This window comes from Phalacrocorax carbo, chromosome 19, assembly GCF_963921805.1.
Source record: "Phalacrocorax carbo chromosome 19, bPhaCar2.1, whole genome shotgun sequence".
NCBI classification, from domain to species: domain Eukaryota; kingdom Metazoa; phylum Chordata; class Aves; order Suliformes; family Phalacrocoracidae; genus Phalacrocorax; species Phalacrocorax carbo.
Window position 1 is genome coordinate 8,987,879 of NC_087531.1, and position 21,756 is coordinate 9,009,634.

A 21,756-nucleotide genomic window follows, 5' to 3' on the forward strand; every position below is an offset into this window, starting at 1 on the left:
CATTTACGCTGCGCTTTGCCTGTGCGATTAAGTTAAAGGGTTTTTCTCGTTTGCTTTACATTAATAGAAAAGGATAGCTACTTCACTAGCTTCCTTGTCAAGTACTTTTGAAACCTTTAGCACAGGGAATAAAAAGCTATTGACAGATCTGGAACACAACCCCCCCACACACATATATCTATCAGCCCAGCTGCATTAATACTGTGTTTGATGATCCATGCTCTTCCTACATAATTGGTCAAGTACTCTGCACTACTGGAAGATGATCTTTTAGCAAAAATCCTGAAAGCAAAAGGAAACTATTTGGTAAAAAAATTGCATGAATGGAACACTGCAGATCTCTCTGTGCAAAATCCTTAAAAATTAACAAGTGATTTCCCCCTGAACTTAAACTTCTTAAGCTGTTACTAACATGTACTATATTCAGTAACACAGACAAAAAGAAACCAAACCTTTATAGCACAAGCTTCAAAATTACCACATCATTGTAATTTCATTAACTGATACAAGGACAAATACACCGGCCACTATATTTAGTGGGCAAGGAGCATCAATATCCAAAACCGATTCTGTAAATTACTGATGGCAAAGCAGAGCTAAATATCTGCTCTCTCTTGTTGGGCCAGAGCCAACGGTATGAGATTCAACAAGGCCAATTTCTGGGTCCTGCATGGGGTGGTTGTGACCCAAGTGCAACGCTACAGGCTTGGGGAGGAGTGGCTGGAGAGCTGCCTGGAGGAAAAGGACCTGGGGGTGTTGGTTGACAGCCGCCTGAACATGAGCCAGCAGTGTGCTCAGGCGGCCAAGAAGGCCAATGGCATCCTGGCTTGTATCAGGAATAGCGTGGCCAGCAGGAGCAGGGAGGTGATAGTGCCCCTGTACTCGGCACTGGTGAGGCCGCACCTCGAGTACTGTGTTCAGTTTTGGGCCCCTCACTACAAGAAGGACATCGAGGTGCTGGAGCGTGTCCAGAGAAGGGCAATGAAGTTTGTGAAGGGTCTGGAGAACAAGTCTTATGAGGAACGGCTGAGGGAGCTGGGGTTGTTTAGTCTGGAGAAGAGGAGGCTGAGGGCAGACCTTATCGCTCTCTACAACTACCTGAAAGGAGGTTGTAGCGAGGGGGGGTCGGTCTCTTCTCCCTAGTAACAAGCGATAGGATGAGAGGAAATGGCCTCAAGCTGCGCCAGGGGAAGTTTAGGTTGGATATTAGGAAAAACTTCTTCACCGAAAGGGTTGTCAAACATTGGAACAGGCTGCCCAGGGAGGTGGTTGAGCCTCCATCCCTGGAGGCATTTAAAAGAAGGGTGGTCGTGGTGCTTGAGGATATGGTTTAGTGGTGGACTTGGTAGTGATAGGTTAGCGGTTGGACTCGATGATCTTAAGGGTCTCTTCCAACCTTAACGATTCTATGATTTCCATGCTTCCTAGGCCAAGAGCTTTAGAAGATTAAGGCTATGCAAGAGCCACATGACAAGCGTTACAGCAGTTACTGACATTGCCAGCCCTAGTCAAAGTATGCACTGCACATGAAAAAGGACTTCCCTTTCTCTCAAATGTCTTTTTTTCCTACATTTAGATAATACCTTGATCATTTGCTTTGCTACCTCCCATCCTTACCCATTCACACACTGCTTCCACTGTCAATTACTGCTTGGGGAAGTTGGGACAGACCTTGCAAATAACTCCTACCAGAAAAATGCATCAACAGATTTAAATCTTCCATAGACTCAGGAATTTAAAGGGCAGGGAAGAAAAAAGTCATAATCCCTTAGGTTGATCCCCAAGCAGACAGGCCAAAGAACCTCATTTATGTTTACCTCGGTACCAAAACTCCCACCTGAGCATTTAATATATTCAGGTTCAATTTTCTGTTTTCAGATGAATGAGAATATGCATGAGTGTGCTGGTTTTGGCTGAGAACGGGTTAATTCTCTTCACTGTAGTGCCCGTGGTGGTCAGGGACCTTTCCAGCTTCCCATGCTCTGCCACATGGGCAGGAGGCTGGGAGGGGCAGGGCCACAGCCAGGGCAGCTGACCCCGACTGGCCAATGGGATGTTAATTCCATACCATGTGACACCACAACCAGTATATTAAGGGGGGCAGTTGGCACACAGGGGGGCAGTTGTGGCTCAGGGACTGGCAGCGTCAGGTCAGCAGGCTGTAAGCGACTGCGTCACATACAGTTTGTTTCAGTGGTTCGTTCCCCTTCCCAGCCCTGGGTTTTGCGCCTCTCATTGTTTTCCTTTCCATTGCGTTTTTATTGTTGTTTTTTTCATTTTAATTATTAAACTGTTCTTATCCCAACCCACAAGCATTACCTTTCTGCTTCTCTCCCCCATCCCACCAGTGGGGGAGTGAGTGAGCGAGCAGCTGTGTGGGGCAGAGTTACCAGCTGAACCACGAGTTACTCCACTGCAGTGTTACCAACACTACTGGGGACTGTTTTAATTTTGTTATACCTGGCATCCAGTAAAAGACAAACCACTCTGTTTCCTGGCTTTTATTAAAAAACTTGCTGTCCATATTCACTCCCCACTCCTTGGGCATTCACCTGTCAGGTCTCCTCAACCTTGGATAAAACCCAAGTTTTCTCACTATAATGCTTTCACTAATGACCAATTTGCTCTTACAGATATTGAAAAATATTCCTAACTCCATCATTAGAAGAAAGGCTTTCATGGAAATAAAGCTGTATGCACATGATCTACTGAAGCCTGATTTCCCACAGATCCTACCTAAATGACAAACAGCATGGAATAGCCTGCAGTGAGAAGTCAAATGCTTGAGGCAGTGAGATGTTTTCTCTTCCCTACTCTACCTCAACCCATAGGGAAATCCAGAGCCAAGATCTCCATATCTCTCAGCATCTTTGGCCAAACCTGACAGAGCTGAAGGTGGATGGCACCTTCAAAGGGGGTAAGGGTACACCAGTACAGTGTAGTAGCGTAAGCTTCATTTTCTTATAAAGCCACACTAAAGTTACCACTGCCAGCCAGAAGTTGCTTACCAGTGGTGCTTATTCTGAAGAAGCTGGAGACACCAGACAAAAATAGGGGGAATATATGCATGTGTGCTGGTTTTGGCTGAGAAGGGGTTAATTCTCCTCACTGTGGGGGTCAGCTACCTTTCCAGCTTCCCATGCTCTGACACATGGCAGGAGGCTGGGAGGGGCAGGGCCATGGTTGGGGCGGCTGACCCCAACTGGCCAAAGGCATGTTCATTCCATACCATGTGACACCATGACCAGTATATTGGGGGGGGGGGGGCAGGTTGCAGCTCGGAAGCGGCACAGCATCGGGTCGGCAGGCAGCTGCAGCACGTGCAGTTCATTTCAGCAGTTCGTTCCCCCTCTCCCCTCCCTTTCCCCCTCCCCCGGGGCTTTGCACCTCTCATTGTTTTCCTTTACACTGCATTTCTATTGTTGTTTCTTTTAATTTTAATTATTAAACTGTTCTTATCCCAACCCATGAGCGTTACCCTCCTGATTCTCTCCCCCATCTACCGGTGGGGGAGTGAGCGAGCGACTGTGTGGGGCTGAGCTGCCGCTAAACCACAACAGTCTTTTGGTGCCCAACGTGGGGCTCAAGGGTTGGAGATAACAACAGCTGCTGGTCACAGCACCATGTTGTCCTTTTTGCAGTTGGTGTTAAAGATCGGTGTTGGTTTGTTTAGTCTGCTGTGTTCTGCTGTGATTAACATTTTGCCTATGAGATTTGTTATGCAAACACTGGTTTCCAGCTTTATCTGGTATTTGGGGTTTTTGCTGAAACCCTTACTGTACTTTGGATACCACCTTGTTGAGGCAATTATCAATTATACCTCCTCCTCTGAGAGATTTTATATGGAGGAAATACAGAATGGTACCTTTGCAACTTTGTTCTATGATGTCTCTGCCTCTATTACAACAACCTTTTTGTATCTTGAACATCCTTGGGTGGTTAAGGTGCACTTATTGTTAGTTTTTGGACATGTTGTTTTGGTTTTGACTAAGCAACTTAAGAATATCACCCAGAAATCTGCCCCAAGGCTTGATAGTTACGAGTGGCAGGGCATGTGGGATAGCATGGGCAAATCCCTAGGGCAGTGGGCACCCCCAGTGTTTTGGAGTTTCACCCCCGAACAAGTGCAGAATCCTAAAAAACTAGTAGAATATTTGGAGAAAGTATGTTGTTATGCTGGGAACTCCAGAGAGACACAGATAACTGCAACATGCTGGGACCTGGCCCATGCATACTGAGCCCTGCTCAACAGTATTCAGTGCCCCCAGGGGGAAGAGAAAGGCTCTGGATTGAAAGACAAAGTGACTGGCACTGTAGACAATCCAGCCCTGACAACAGGCACTGCAGCCACTCAAACCCCCACAACAAGTACTGGAGCTGGCTCAGAAAATAAACCCGTACCAGTATCAGTTGCCCCCATACACAAGACGAAATATTGGAAGCGGACATCAACTCATTTAGAACGGGATGAGGAAGAACCAGGGCCATCGCGGGGAGAGGAGGAAGAAGTCATAAATGAAATAGAGACCACCCAATCCCTGTCCTTAAGCGAGTTGCGAGATATGCAAAAAGATTACAGCCGTTGTTCAGGTGAGCACATTGTCACCTGGCTGCTCCGATGCTGGGATAATGGGGCCAGTAGCCTGGAATTAGAGGGAAAAGAAGCCAAACAACTGGGATCCCTTTCTGGGGAAGGGGGCGATGACAAAGCAATTGGAAAAAAACCACAAGCCCTCAGCCTCTGGAGGCGACTCCTGTCTGGAGTGAAGGAAAGGTATCCCTTTAAAGAAGATGTTACATATCGCCCAGGAAAATGGACAACCATGGAGAAAGGCATCCAGTATCTAAGGGAATTAGCTGTGCTTGAGGTGATTTATGGTGACCTGGACGATCAATGGTCATCCAAAGATCCAGATGAAGCCGAGTGCACATGACCCATGTGGCGGAAGTTTGTACGGAGCGCACCATCTTCGCATGCAAACTCATTGGCAGTGATGTCCTGGAGAGAGGACAAGGCACCAACGGTGGCAGAGGTGATTGATAGACTCCGGGATTACAACACAAATACCTCTTCCTCGCTAGTCTCTGTTGTGGAGAAACTATCCCAAGAGGTCCAGCAACTCAAAGATGATCTGTCCTACTCCCCACCTCGACAGAGCAGTGTCTCAGCTTTTAGGAATAAGCGTCCTTTGGCTCACAAAAGGGGATACACACCACGGGCCACCCTATGGTTCTACCTGCATGACCACGGAGAGGACATGATGAGGTGGGATGGAAAGCCTACTTCGACCCTACAGGCATGAGTACATGAACTGCAAGGAAGAACAGTCACTCAGGGAGGCTCTTCCAGGAAAGCTGCTGCTCCAGTTTCCAGTGAGCAAGTCCCCAGACAGAGGAGTAGAAGTGCAGATTTTATTTCTAAGTGTAATAGAGGGACTCCTGATTCACATTTACAGGAAGTGAGTTGTGACTGCCATGATCAGGACTAGAGGGGCCCTGCCTCCAGCCGGGTGGAGGAAAGGGATAACTGGACTGACTGGACTGTGTGGATCCGATGGCCTGGCACGTCCGACCCACAGGAGCATAAAGCTTTAGTGGACACCGGCGCACAGTGCACCTTAATGCCATCAAACTATATAGGGGCAGAACCCATCAGCATTGCTGGAGTGTCAGGGGGATCCCAAGAGCTAACTGTATTGGAGGCCAAAGTGAGCCTAACCGGGAAGGAGTGGCAGAAGCACCCCATTGTGACTGGCCCAGAGGCTCCGTGCATCCTTGGCATAGACTACCTCAGGAGAGGGTATTTCAAGGACCCAAAAGGTTACAAGTGGTCTTTTGGTGTAGCTGCCTTGGAGATGGAGAAAACTGAACAGCTGTCTACCTTGCCCGGTCTCTTGAAGGACCCTTCTGTTGTGGGGTTGCTGAAGGTCAAAGGACAACAGGTGCCAATCGCCACCACAACAGTGCACCGGCGGCAATATCGCACCAACAGAGACTCCCTGATTCCCATCCATAAACTCATTCACCAACTGAGGAGCCAAGGAGTCATCAGTAAGACCCACTCACCCTTTAACAGTCCCATATGGCCAGTGCGGAAGTCTAATGGAGAGTGGAGGCTAACAGTAGACTATCGTGGCCTGAATGAAATCACTCCACCGTTGAGTGCTGCTGTGCCAGACATGCTAGAACTTCAATACGAACTGGAGTCCAAGGCAGCCAAGTGGTATGCCACAATTGATATTGCTAATGCATTCTTCTCAATCCCTCTGGCAGCAGAGTGCAGGCCACAGTTTGCTTTCACATGGAGGGGCGTCCAGTACACCTGGAATCGACTGCCCCAGGGGTGGAAACACAGTCCTCCCATTTGCCATGGACTGATTCAGACTGTACTGGAACAGGGAGAAGCTCCAGAACACCTTCAATACATTGATGACATCATCATGTGGGACAACACAGCGGAAGAAGTTTTTGAGAAAGGAGAGAAAATAGTCCAAATCCTTCTGAAAGCTGGTTTTGCCATAAAACAAAGTAAGGTGAAGGGACCCGCACAAGAGATCCAGCTCTTAGGAATCAAATGGCAAGGTGGACGTCATCAGATTCCAGTGGACGTGTTCAACAAAATAACAGCCATGTCTCCACCAACTAGCAAAAAGGAAACACAAGCTTTCTTGGGCGTTGTGGGTTTTTGGAGAATGCATATTCCAAATTACAGTCTGATCGTAAGCCCTCTCTATCAAGTGACCCGGAAAAAGAATGATTTCAAATGGGGCCCTGAGCAACGACAAGCCTTTGAACAGATTAAACAAGAAATAGTCCATGCAGTAGTTCTTGGGCCAGTCCGGGCAGGACAAGATGTAAAGAATGTGCTCTACACTGCAGCCGGGGAGAATGGCCCTACCTGGAGCCTCTGGCAGAAAGCACCAGGGGAGACCCAGGGTCGACCCCTCGGGGTTTAGAATCAGGGATACAGAGGGTCCAAAGCCCGCTATACTCCAACTGAAAAAGAGATATTGGCAGCATATGAAGGGGTTCGAGCTGCATCAGAAGTGGTTGGTACTGAGGCACAGTTGCTCCTGGCACCCCGACTGCCAGTGCTGGGCTGGATGTTCAAAGGAAACATCCCCTCTACACACCATGCAACTGATGCTACATGGAGTAAATGGGTTGCACTGATTACCCAGCGGGCTCGAGTAGGAAACCCCAGTCGCCCAGGAATCTTGGAAGTGATTATGGACTGGCCAGAAGGCAAAGATTTTGGATTATCACCAGAGGAGGAGGTGACACTTGCTGAAGAAGCCCCACTGTATAACAAACTGCCAGAAAAGGAGAAGCAATATGCCCTGTTCACTGATGGGTCCTGTCGCCTTGTGGGAAAGCACCGGAGATGGAAGGCTGCTGTATGGAGTCCTACACGACAAGAAGCAGAAACTGCTGAAGGAGAAGGTGAATCGAGCCAGTTTGCAGAGGTAAAGCCCATCCAGCTGGCCTTAGACATTGCTGAACGGGAAAAGTGGCCAGTGCTCTATCTCTATACCGACTGATGGTGGCAAATGCCCTGTGGGGCTGGCCGCAGCAATGGAAGCAAAGCAACTGGCAGCGTAGAGGCAAACCCATCTGGGCTATTGCACTGTGGCAAGATATTGCTGCCCGGGTAGAGAAACTGGTTGTAAAGGTACGTCATGTGGATGCTCACCTCCCCAAGAGTCGGGCCACTGAAGAACATCGGAACATCAAGGGAGAGATGCAACATACAGGTGGGCTCATGATCGAGAGGTGGACTTGACCATGGATATTATTGCACAGGTTATCCACGAATGTGACACATGCGCTGCAATCAAGCAAGCGAAGCGGGTAAAGCCTCTGTGGTATGGGGGACCATGGCTGAAATATAAATATGGGGAGGCCTGGCAAACTGACTATATCACACTCCCACAGACCCGCCAAGGCAAGCACCATGTGCTTACAATGGTAGAAACAACGACTGGTTGGCTGGAAACATATCCTGTCCCCCACACCACTGCCCAGAACACTATCCTGGGTCTTGAGAAACAAGTCCTGTGGCGACATGGCACCCCAGAGAGAATTGAGTCAGACAACGGGACTCATTTCCGAAATAGCCTCATAGACACCTGGGCCAAAGAGCATGGCATTGAGTGGGTGTATCACATCCCCTATCACACACCAGCCTCTGGGAAAATTGGACAGTACCATGGACTGTTAAAAACTACACTGAGAGCAATGGTGGGGTGGAACATTCAAGCACTGGGATACGCATTTAGCAAAGGCCACCTGGTTAGTCAACATGAGGGGATCTGCTAATCGAGCTGGCCCTGCCCAGTCAGAAATCCTACATACTGTGGAAGGGGATAGAGTCCCTGTAGTGCACACAAAAAGTATGCTGGGCAAAACAGTCTGGGTTCTTCCTGCCTCCGGCAAAGGCAAAGCCATTCGTGGGATTGCTTTTGCTCGAGGACCTGGGTGCACTTGGTGGGTGATGCGGGAGGATGGAGAAATCTGATGTGTGCCTCAAGGGGATTTGATTTTGGGCAAAAACAGCCAATGAACTGAATGGCACAATGTGAACTCCTATGTAATATTGTGTGTCACCTCTGTGTTGTATCAATGATATCAGAGTACAAGCCTCCCAATCCATGGAAGATCACCTATGAAACAAGCCGTGCAGCAGTGATGGAACGATGACTGACTCGGTATGCAGCAACCCAACACCACACACCATCTCTCCCACCGTGAAAGACTGATACAACAGATGGAGCCCAGAGTCATGGACTGGGTGAACTCAATGGACATTTTAATGGACATTTTACAGGGAAGGTCCATGAACTAAGGGACTGATGTCTGTGTATTATGTTAAAGGATGGGAAGGGGAGGGGTGGTAGTTGGTATGGTTGTATTGCATCATATGGGACCTGGGCATTGTGTAAATGGTATGGAATAAGGGGTGGAGAATGTGCTGGTTTTGGCTGAGAAGGGGTTAATTCTCCTCACTGTGGGGGTCGGCTACCTTTCCAGCTTCCCGCGCTCTGCCGCGTGGCGGGGGGGCTGGGAGGGGCAGGGCCGTGGTGGGGGCGGCTGACCCCGACTGGCCAATGGCAGGTTCATTCCATACCATGTGACACCATGACCAGTATATTGGGGGGGGCAGTTTGTGGCTCAGAAGCAGCGCGGCATCGGGTCGGCGGGCGGCTGCGTCACGTGCAGTTTGTTTCGGCGGTTCGTTCCCCCTCCCCCGGGGCTTTGCGCCTCTCGTTCTCCTTTACATTGCATTTCTGTTGTTGTTTCTTTTTATTTTCATTATTAAACTGTTCTTATCCCAACCCACGAGCGTTACCCTTCTGATTCTCTCCCCCATCTACCGGTGGGGGAGTGAGCAAGCGACTGTGTGGGGCTGAGCTGCCGGCTAATCCACGACAGCATGACTAACAGTTTACCTGACAGACTGGAAAAAGCTATCTGATTACAATTAGTGATCATAACCAGCAGGCTAGCCTTTCCATTTCAGGACTCTTTCCAGACTCCTCAATCTGTACTATACAGCAGTTGCTGTTTTACACAAGTATACTACACAACAGAAGTGAAAGCCAGGAGCATCTCATCCTATAAGGAGCCATTAAGGTGACTCAACTTCTCTCCATTCAGTTCTTTGAAATTAGAAGCTGAAGAGACAGTTAAACCAGTAACATCAAAATCCAACCCACAATGTACTCATTTAAGAACAGAAGCCACTTCTCACTTATTCCCTCCTCCCCTTACTTTTAGAAATCCAGCTACAGAAACATTACAATTATTTCTAAATAGAGGCTCCCTCAATTCTAACTCATTTCTAGTTAACCAAATTACCTTTTTAAAGGTTACCAACCACTTTTTAAAAGTGCAAATGAAAATAATTAACCATCCCATACTGTAGTGCAAACACTGCTTCTTTACACCCATTACTTCCTCATACAGTTACAAACTAACAGAGAACTTACACGAACTTCGACAAATTTGTCAGTTTGTGTTTATTCACAATAATGAGGAAAAACAGGGAAGGCAAGGGAGATTTCAGGTAAAGCAAAAAAAGGACAACGTAATTAGGTGAAATCTCTAATAAGAGTACACTTACAGTGTTTATCTTTGAAAAATACATTTAAGATGCAAGAAGTCATATATAAAGGGACTTCAGAGCCTGGTACAGCAAGTTTGCAGTCCAGACACTCTGCACATTTATAAGCATTATTGAATTGCTATGGCTGTTGCTTAAAAGCTGTTCCAGAACCTCTTAAACAATGGAGTCCTGCTGGCATGGCTACATGCTGCTCTGGGCTGGCTTGGGTTACCCAGCTCAAAGTCAAGGCATCACAATCAGCTCTGCAAGAGGCCACAGCTCTGGCCATACCATGTTAACACCTTAGCAAAAATACCTGCCTGCGCATGTACAAACAATACCAAGTAAACAAGAAATATGCAGTGTCTCTTCTTCAGAGCTCAGTCTTAATTCATCTATCCTCCCAAGGTCCTGGGAGGATTACACAAAACGTTCTGCTCCAGCAAAACCAGTATGAGCACTCAAGATGCAAACTTCCATATATTTCAAGGTAAGAGACAGTTTTACTCTAAGAAACTGAGATAATTTGGAGAATGCTTGCCAGTGCATACAGAGGCCAGTTACGCGCCTATACTGGGCACTGCACTATGCCATAAATTTAAGTGAATGGAGTGAAGTTCAAGGATGCATAGATACCTGTTGTGTACAGCCAAGAATTCCTGCATACATTCCCCAACAACATTTTTGGTTCTTAAATTTCTTTCAGACCTGGATTAACTGGGGTAAGATTTTCTGCTCTTTAAGAACAAGTCTAAGATAACAACTACCTGCTGCAGTTTTCCTGAAAGTCTGAAACTGGCCAAGAGAGCTGAATTAACCAGTAACACTGGCAATTTCAAATGATAGAACACTGACATAGAAGTCTGTGACTACATTTACCAGCTATATTTTAAAATATTAACCCTTGAAAACTTTAACCTTCAAAAAAATTGAACTAGAAAATTTTCTGCAGCAGGTCATCAAGCAACACCTGACAGTCTGGACACCAAAAAGTGCTTAACCTACAGCTGTTTGCACCTTGCCATGACAATCCATCCAGCACTGCGTTTACTGGAAATGGCCCATTCTTGAAAAAAAAAAATACTAGCGCAAGAAAAGGGTGCAGGTACTGCGTGGAGCAGCCTTAACAGGCAAAGATTTATCAGAGAGTACACACCTAGTGTGTTTGGTCACAATGAGCAGTGACACTCACCTGCACTGAGAACACAGTCCACCAACCAGAAAGATTAACATGTAAAATTGCTCTGAAAGACTGTATGGTAGCAGTCATTTAGTAATCTAATCTTTCCAAATGTTTTGCTGCATCATCAGTAGAAAAATCTTAAATTAACAGCACTGACAGCTTTTCCTACCTCAAGGTACTGACCTTCCCCCCCCCCCCAAGTACCTGAATTCAAAATTCTTGCTGCTTTGAATCTGTTAAGTGCATTACAGGTTGGCATGACAAGCTCCTGTTTCCATCCAGTGGAAACAGAGCGTTAGCTGCTCTCTTTGTCAAGCTGCAGCATTACGGCTCGGAGGAAATAAACAATCCTCTAACTGCTTGAAGCAAATCCCTCATATATACCCACTTTCTCTCTCACTCACAGGAGCTCTTATCCTTAGCAAACACAGTTTACACCCTAAAATTTAAAATTAATACTTGATGTGTCTTCTATAATTATACCCACTAGGGAGTCCCAAACAAATTTCATTTCTACTAATTGAAATGACAGCTTGGGGGGGGAACTAGCACTTGAGATCAAAGAACCAGACACATAGCAAGCTGCACTACCTGAATTTAACAGTAACAGATTCCTCCTAGTAGGAGGGACTGTTTTCTTTAATCCCCTCAGCAGCACAAGTACTTGGTAGGTTCACACTTACCCCTGCCAGTTCTTGTTGAATAGGAGCAAGCTGGGCTTCAGAAGCGGGACTCAGGGTAGCACTGACTGAGGCAACAGCAGGAGCAGGGTGCTCAGAGTCACGCTCACCAGCTGATTCTTTGTGACCCAGACCATGGTGGGGGGGCTCAACCTCTCCCTGGGGGTCCTCGCCTGAATCCGACAAACCTTTTTGTTCTGCAGGGGACTGGGAGCAAAAAAGACAATGTCCCTTCAATGCAAGGCTGCAACATGAGAGCAGTTGTCCTAGCGAGAGGATCTGCTAATCCCTTTTGAAATTCCAGTTTTCACAGTATGGCAGAAGGAATTGCTTGCTGCTGAGACACTAAGTAAAATACACACAAACCAGGTAATTGAACCTGCTGACTGAATTAGCTTCCCCTCCCCACAAAGACCACCAGTTGGAACAAATGCACTTTTTTTGTTAAGTTCGCTAAAAATGTCGGTGTCCCCAGCAAAAGAGCATTTTTGCTGGCCACAGGGTTGTTGGGGTTTAACTCCTCCTCCTCTCAAGGCAGCTAATTGTTTTTACCCCCAGACTCAGAGGTAAGAAATAGACAGTCACTGTAAATAACCGGCCTTCACTGCTTCTTCAGACCACAGTTGAGGGAGGTGGGATCGATTATAAAATTCTCCACAGAAATTCTTTATTATAACATTCACACAAGACAAATCCTTTCATATTCATGTCACAGTGAATTATCTGAAAAGCAACACCAAGGTTTTATTTTGTAAATTAAAAAGTTCGCACATCCCTTTCAAGGAGGGGGTGGTAGGAGAGCTAGTGCACACTAGTGGGATTTGATATTTGCTGAACTTCTGCCTCAGACTCTTTACATTTATTTAGATCATTTAGTGCTGCAGGTCCCTACTGGTAGAACAAAAATTAAGCATTACCATATTCTGCATGTCTAAAGAATGAAAAAGTTAAAGGCTTTGACCCTGAACAACTGTATTGTGATAAAGGACTAAATTATAGTCCATGGATAATATGCAGGCCAAGGACCCTCTCCCAGCAGTAATCTGTGGGCCAAGCCTCCTGGTGTCTTATGGGGAAGTACCTGGAGAATCAAGCAGTTAGGCAAGATGTCACTAAGAAGCACACAACCTTAGCTTGCTCTCCAAAAGCATTCAGTAGAATGAAGAAAGACTAAAAACGCTCATCATTGCCCAGGTCCATGCAAAAACAGCAACCTCCCAAATAAACAGCAGCTTTTAAATCTTAAGGGCCCAAAGTTCTTCAGCTATGACTTGGCCTGTCTTCAAACAGAAGCTATTATTAAAAGACAGCAATACATGCAGTTTTCTCAGTGGATTAATTTCAGTTCAGTGAAGTTACTCAAGTTTCAAATCTTGCAAGAACTTCCTATCATTAAGGCTCAAAGTAGTCAGAATATATTTAACAGGGATAACATTACATCAGGTAAAGCTAGAGATGCTGCGGGTTTGTATTTTCAAAAATTTCTGGTTTTAATATGAAGCTGCTACTAACACAGACCCAAACACTAACTTAAAACACCACAGAACAAGAGAAAAGAGTTAAAGAAACATTTTGTTTGTTGCCAAAAATTAAACCTAGTCTAGCACACTGCTATTCTTACCTCTTTGGCTCAGAACAGCATGAAAAGGCTATCTGGAACCAGCCACAGCACTTACAACACATGTATGTTATTCATAAAAACAAGGGGTAAACACCTCAGTCCCCCACTTGACATTCTGTACCCATTACACCTAGTCTCTTTTTAATGCTAGGCCTCACTTTCAAAATTAACAGTGTTCCAAACATCATTCAAACTGTCTTGTTCCCCTTCAAGAGGAGACAGCCATAAAAAAAGCACAAGAATTAAGTCACAAGTTACCGGCATCACACTAACCACAAAGCAATTATACAAGCAGTAGCACCGAAGATCTGATTTTTCTCATGGCTTACGTTGCATGTGTCCTCTGGTCCCCTCACTCTACTACCCCAAATCCTCCCCATGTACATCACAACACAAACCTCTCCCCCATACCTCTTTGATCCTGCCAAACCTCCTCTGGCCACCCACGGGGCCAGTTCCCCTGCACTGAGCAGAGACAGCAGGGCCACACATACAGCAGCGGCTCTCCCTCTGCAATGGAGGCAATTTGGGCCTTGCCGATCCACTCAGGTTTCTAGTTTTCAGGAAAGATGCAAAACAGTTTTAAGATTTAAACCTCTATCGCCTTGTCAATAGTTATCAGGATCTGCAAGCTTTCATCTTGGTGACCAGGAGAGAGCCAGCGCCATAACCAGCTTTGCTTGGCTTCTTAGCTGAAAGACTTCCCACCTCTTCCGTGGTCTGGCGAGCCAGACCACTACAGAAGAGATGACTGCCATAGGACCAAACAGACCTCAGCCCCAGTCCAGCTGCTGAACATGTGATGGAGACAGCCCTCCCATTACTCACACAGCCTTTGAAGAACCTGGGGATGGGGGGCAGGAAACAGGATGGGAGCCTAAAAAACACAGCGGGGAAAATGCTGAAAGCCACAACCAGAATGTTACTAGGAAATGGGGATGGGGGAGACCGTCCTCTTCAACAATGAGCCTCAGAATGAGCTACCCACCACCAAGGATCTGGAGGCAACAGGGAGTGATTAGGAAACTGTAGACAGACAGGCTCTGGGGCTGAAGACGACTAAGATTCAGTGTCCATAAGAAGCAAAATAATACATAGGAAGAGGGTACGGAAGTGCTTCCACATAAAAATAGCTAAATACCATATTATTCTTTGGCCATAACACACAGAATTTGGAGGGAAAAGGAGCAGGAATGTAACTATGAAATCATGAGTGGCATATAGGATGGTGATACAGAGACTCCCACAGAGCAAGAGCTGGAAGGCATCAAGTTAAACTCAGCTATAACAGATTCAAAAAAACAACACAAAACTAGAGGCAAAAAGCCCATCCTGCTGAACCCTGTGTCAGAAGATCACACGGCTGGTAGAAACTCATGCTTGGGTTCAGCAAGCAACCAGAGAAATTCAAAGGAAAAAACCCAGAGCCTTACCAGCAATTCACACTAACTTCCAGCTACAGATGATAAAATTGATAATAATGCAAGAAGAGGCAAGAGCTTTCAATGCACGCTTGTGCTATATACTTAAAAGTGGAAATAAATTTTTTTTGCAAGTAATTCATATCAATACAGTGTAGAACATTTCAAAGTAGGCTACGTAAACATGCATCATATTTTACTAATTCTTGTAACATGTGGCAAGTATTTTTAAAAGTGAAATAATTCAGGCATAAATCTGATTTTTATCCTAAGCAACACTGGAATATGTGCTCCAAGACAAACCAAAAATAACAATTATTGCCAATTACCACGTTTATGCAGAAAAATCCGATGCCAAGATGAGAATTTCTTGCCCAGGTCAACACAAAATATTTTAAAAATCTATATATTAAATGGATCAAACACTATTGCAAGTTTCAGAATTGTGACTAGTATGTGGTTTAAGTCATGGAAATGAAAACCAACAAAGGCCTCAAGGATTTGTCAAACCAAAACTGCTCCAGACAGAAGCTTGTACAGCTGTTCTCAAAAAAACAAAAGCGCATCCAAGGTAAACAGCAAGCTCTTAAAATTTGTTTTAGTCTTCAGTCATGTTTATTCAAAGTGTTTTCTAATCTCCTAGCTTCATAAATCCTGATCTAAGTTATTCTTCAAAGCTCTTTGGAGCTGGTGAACAACAGTTCATTCTCTTCCTTTTTACAATAATGTTTTATCTCTGTCATGACTGGTGTCTCTCTTTGACCCTACTCTTCTCTGGAGGAAACATTCCTTTTAGGTACAGCTCTAGGGAGAACTTGGCAGAAATCTGCTCCTGTATCTTAAATACTAAGGCAAAGATCAATCATAGAATCATTAAGGTTGGAAGAGACCCTTAAGATCATCGAGTCCAACCGCTAACCTATCACTACCAAGGCCACCACTAAACCATATCCTCAAGCACCACGACCACCCTTCTTTTAAATACCCCCAGGGATGGAGGCTCAACCACCTCCCTGGGCAGCCTGTTCCAATGTTTGACAACCCTTTCGGTGAAGAAGTTTTTCCTAATATCCAACCTAAACTTCCCCTGGCACAGCTTGAGGCCATTTCCTCTCATCCTATCGCTTGTTACTAGGGAGAAGAGACCAACCCCCCCTCGCTACAACCTCCTTTCAGGTAGTTGTAGAGAGCGATAAGGTCTGCCCTCAGCCTCCTCTTCTCCAGACTAAACAACCCCAGCTCCCTCAGCCGTTCCTCATAAGACTTGTTCTCCAGACCCTTCACAAACTTCATTGCCCTTCTCTGGACACGCTCCAGCACCTCGATGTCCTTCTTGTACTGAGGGGCCCAAAACTGAACACAGTACTCGAGGTGCGGCCTCACCAGTACCGAGTACAGGGGCACTATCACCTCCCTGCTCCTGCTGGCCACACTATTCCTGATACAAGCCAGGATGCCATTGGCCTTCTTGGCTGCCTGAGCACACTGCTGGCTCATGTTCAGCTGACTGTCAACCAACACCCCCAGGTCCTTTTCCTCCAGGCAGCTCTCCAGCCACTCCTCCCCAAGCCTGTAGCGTTGCATGGGGTTGTTGTGACCCAAGTGCAGGACCCGGCACTTGGCCTTGTTGAATCTCATACCGTTGGCTCCGGCCCAACGATCCAGCCTGTCCAGGTCCCTCTGTAGGGCCTTCCTGCCCTCCAGCAGATTAACACTTCCACCCAGCTTGGTGTCACCTGCAAACTTACTGAGGGTGCACTCAATCCCCTCATCCAGATCATCAATGAAGACATTGAACAGGACCGGCCCCAACACTGAGCCCTGGGGAACACCACTAGTCCAAGTAGACAACATCCACAGCCTTCCCCATATCCACTAAGCAGGTCACCTTATCACAGAAGGAGAGATTAATAATGATAGGAAACCACCTACACAAACTCACCTTGCTCAGCCAGACCAAACATCATCTATTTTATTAAAACACAAAAATAACACACCTAGACCAAATACATAAAAGTCTATTTGGAGATTGGGCTTCCTCTGCATTGCAGGAAATAAGGAGAGACATGAAGAAATACATAAAAGCCAAGATTAACATGATGCTAAAACCACCAAATTTAGGCAAAGACATAATATTCCTTTTTTATAGAGACTGGCACAAACACTCCTAGGTCAGTTTTTCCTCCCAGTTTTAAGTTGTTCTGTTTACGCTTCCTTTCCTCATTTTTCCCAAACCAGCACCCATATCCAATGGCCCAAAAAGGCTACACTCTGTGTACCTTTTCAAAATCTTTACCTGCTTAGAGCTGAGGACAACTCTTGTTGGTATTCTCAGTTTCTTTGTAGCCTTTGACATTATCAGCCTCTCTATATTCCTCTAAGCTTTGCCTTGCAGAACTGTCCTCTCCAGAAGAGCAGTCATAAACTTATTTAAGCACAGCAGAGTAGCAATGTATTCCGTTATGAACTCTTAAGCATTAAACTTTAACTCCTTAAGCATGCTATTGACTTACAGCACAGTTCAGCTAGGTCTCCCTAACAAAACCTCTTGGCAGCTGTGCTAACGATGCTAAGAGAGCTTGGAAAAGATGATGCTGCCTCTCCCTACACAAGTTACTTCCTCCACAGTTCTCTCTCTGCCACCATCCTACACCAACAAGTCATGCCCATAGCACAAACAACATTTTCTAATCATCTACCCCCTCAAACCACCAAAGATCAGGCATTTCCAAATCACACCACATCAAACCAGGACTTCAACCAATCCCTCCTTTATGTATTATCTAAATCAACTTTCCCTTCTCTAAACTCATGATCCTGCTCTCCAGACTACATGGGAATGCCATCTTTCTAACCACTCACATCACTTTTACAACTCCACATTTATTTTTAAAGCTCCACAGTTAAGACCAATGATGACAGATCTAACAACTTAGGCATGTAAATCCTTGCTCACTCCAGATCTACCCCTTTACCTTTATGACCCAGGTGGTAGTTACCCCTTAAACTCTTCACAGCATTTTGTAGCCCCACTTAGGTATGGGACATGACCCAAATATCAGCTATCTTCCTTCAGAGCCATTCTTAAAAGCTCACCACTACCAACTCAGCTACAGAAAGTAGTACACCAGCCAAAACTAGTTATATAACAAGCCAGAAATAGTGTTGTTTTCTATATTCTACCATTACCCCCATCCCAGGGTGGTGGAGGGAAGAGGACAAGGTGCAAACAACATAATAGACAATGGCTTGTTTTAAAGTACAAAAATATTTTTTAAATCTGAGTTGAGTATCTACCTTTTGCAGAGCTCATGACTAGGGAGTCATGATCCTAGTATTGCGAGAATCAAAAATGACTGGAAGACGACCACAGCTCACACTTGCAGACCAAAGGACACCACTTTAAGAGCAGTTTTGGACAAATTGTTTCCTTACAACACTACTGCTTAAGTTTGTTTAAGCTATTATACCTACTTAAAAATAGGTCAATGCAAGAAAGACTTCAGAGTACTTTGACCTCAGATATATATGTTAAAAGTTAACTTCATAAAATTACTTCAAGTAACCTATGGCCAGAAACTGTCATGAAACGGCAGATCTGCTTTCAGATCTTAACAGCTATGAGTCTTCCTAAGCTGATGCAATTTTCCAACTAGCATCAGCACTAGAAGCTCTGCTTGTCAGAAAAAATGAATAGCAGCGTATAAACAAGGAAGATATTTGGACGCTATCATTCAGCTATTTCCAAGAAATCTCTACTTCACACATTGTAAAAATAGTTCTCAAAGAGCTAAGGATATATGAAAATAATTAAATTGGAGACTCACTCAACAAATGTGGAAACAGCCAACTTTACATCCACCATTAGTTGACATCTATAATGAAAATCAGAACAGATAGACTAATCCTGTCTTTTTATCTGCAGAAGAAAACAATTAGAACCTCCTTACTGAAAGCACAATTAAGAGGCATCATTCTGAACACCCCACACTTTTTGTCCCCTCTAAATAAACAAGACAAACAGCAGGTTCTAATTTTTTACTAAATTGTACACCACCTTAGCTGGAACAACCACTTTAAAAATTAGTTTCCAGACTTGTATGCATTTTGTCCTGCAACACTGAATATTTTCCAACTTCTAATGGAGAAACAGATGGCTGACACCTTACAACCACAAGCTTAAATAGAGATTTCTAGAAAAATGTCTACTATTAAGGTAAAGAACAATGTCCACTCCAGAAAAGTCAGTTAAAACCACTGAACAATACAAACCTGGCACTAATACTGAGAGGGCCTGTAGACACTGCAACAAAATAGTTCTGCTCAGGATGTCCTGTCTGATGCGGAAGAGCCCATGGCAAACATCTAAACAGTCATTATGGACAGTTAATTGAACACACAATGTGTTCTCCTCACTCTCAGCTCACTGTCAGATTGCTGTGCTGGCACTGAAAAGCCTCCATGAACACTTTGCTTGTAGCTCCAGAAGAAAGCCAACTTGACTAGACAGACATTTTGCTAAAGTAAAAACATAATTTACATAGAGAAACTACATATCTTAGAAGTGTGTTGTTTGTCAACTATTTTGACGTTACTTTTGCATTTTCTTCAAAATGTTGCTCTAGGAAAAACTCCTCTGTTAATAGATTTTCCTTGTTAACTTTAATAGGGATAATCTTTTGCAGCAGACAATGCACTTAGCCAGACACCTTGTATGGAAACAGTAATGGAATTAACCATTAACTGTAACACTTTTAGCTGTTAGTCTTTCCAAAACCACAGTGAAATGCCTCAACCAGCATGTAACCTGAGTCACCTTTTCTTGATTAAGATCATTAAAGGGACACTCAGCTGGCCTGAATGCAGGGTTCTGATATATACTGCTTATATATTAAGTGGCTGTTCCTTTTGGCTGACAGCACCATATTCTGACTCTATTACTATTGTATCAACACCACAAAAACAGCTACTGGCACAAGCAACAAGCCTGCTGGCTTTGGCCCTTTATTTAATAAAAAGGCAAGAAGCACAGCACTGATGCTTCTCACACTTTCTCCAGTCTCAAATACACATAGTATAAGCTACTAAAATGATTAACTATGCCTCCTCTCCCTTTTTAAGAAAATTGTACATCTCCACACATTAGTTTAACATAAGCATTCATGTTTGTAACTAGATGTATTACACTTTGGAAACTGGCAACCAAGTGACAGAAGCCACCAGTAGCCTCTTAATGATCTGCTTCAGGGAAGGCACCCTGTTGGTCAGCCAAGCTAGACCTATTCCACACCCCTCGAACACCAACACCACTTAGTATTTAGACCAATTCCCAACTCATTTCTAATGCCTGTGACTTCAAGGTGCTTGGCTGCCCCACAGGCCTCATCACACACAGCCCCTCACCCCCCCAGGCAGGCTTCCCAGCTGTGCCTCAGCAGAGGCTGTCCTGCACACAGCCACCTGTTCAGCATCACCACTCCTCAGCATCCTCAGAGGCACCTGGGAAGACTAAATCACAGACCCATCCCCCTGGAACCCTGGATCCTCTCTGCCAGCCTAAAGACACATTAAGCTTTTAGTTAAGATTTTTTACAAATATTTACTTGAGACATACCACAGTGCAACAGATCTGTCCTGCAGCCCAACACAGGAGCTGGCACAGCCTAACACTGAAGGTCCACGCTCTGTGCAGAAGCAGAAGGTACAACATGAAGGAACTTGAGAGCACAAGACCTGCCAGCTTCGCGCTGAAGGACCAGGCCAGCAAACACAGGACCACATTGCTCTGCCCGAGTTGCACATTGCTATGATCACTGCTTCAAGACTAACTGTGGAAGCACTGCCAGGTTAAAGGACACCTGGGGAAAAAACTCACTGTGGTGCTACTCAGAAGGGACTTCAGGAACAGTCTGAGCAAGAGCAGGTGATTGGGAGCTGCTTCCTAGAAGGAAACATGATCCAAACTGACAGCACACACACTAGCGCTCTGTTCCAAAGTACAGGTAAATGGTCACCATTAAAAAATGTAGCTGGAAGTAACATCTGAATTATTTAAAATATATTTAATTTTATTAGCTAATATTAGAAGAATGGCAGATTTCAATCCTTTCCAAGCCGACAAAATATTTCAAGCTCCTGTTAAGGAATATGCCTACTAAACCTGTGAGAAAGCTTGAGTCTGGTACTTGTTCCAAAGCAAAGCTACCAACTGCAAAATGGTTCATTATTTCTATTCAAACACTTGAGAAGCTTTTCTGATTGCACAGATAATATAACAATCCAGTGATTCAACAAAAAGTGAATCGTGTACGAGTACACTTCTCTTGATACCCACCAGCCAAACAAGGGTAACCTTGATTCCCCCCCCCAAATTTTAACAGCCTTTACTACTAACCAGGCAGAATTAAATACCACAATATATTGAAATTCTTAATTTTTTTTAGTAAAAGAAACTGATATAATAATAAACTGGAAGGCTTACTGTTTGGAAAAAAAAAATAAGGGAAACTACACCTTAGCACTCATCCATAACATTGTGTGTCTCTGAAAGAGTGAAAAGGCATGCAAACTATACTGCATCTGTCCACAAGGCCATGGTTTTACATTACAGCTGTTTCAATTCAGTAGCAATTTCTGCTAAAGGGAAGATCCTGCTCCTTCAGCTCTCATTTCTCTCCTGAGCTCTACTCCTTCTGAAGCCACAGGCTGTTTTATCAGCCTCTTGGTGCCACACAAGCTCACCCACG

The 21,756-nt window shown here is 45.0% G+C and overlaps 1 protein-coding gene across 2 annotated transcripts in view; it reads right to left on the reverse strand.

The window, feature by feature from the left end:
- LOC104043166 (ran-binding protein 3-like) overlaps positions 1-21,756 on the reverse strand; it is a 61,930-nt gene that overhangs the window by 32,364 nt on the left and 7,810 nt on the right. The window contains exon 3 of one of the 2 annotated variants that reach the window (XM_064469238.1): positions 11,972-12,175. The exons of the other annotated variant lie outside the window; for it this stretch is intronic. Within the exon in view, the coding sequence (XP_064325308.1) occupies positions 11,972-12,175 (204 nt within the window). The remainder of the gene's footprint in view (positions 1-11,971; positions 12,176-21,756) is intronic. 2 annotated transcript variants of the gene reach the window in all.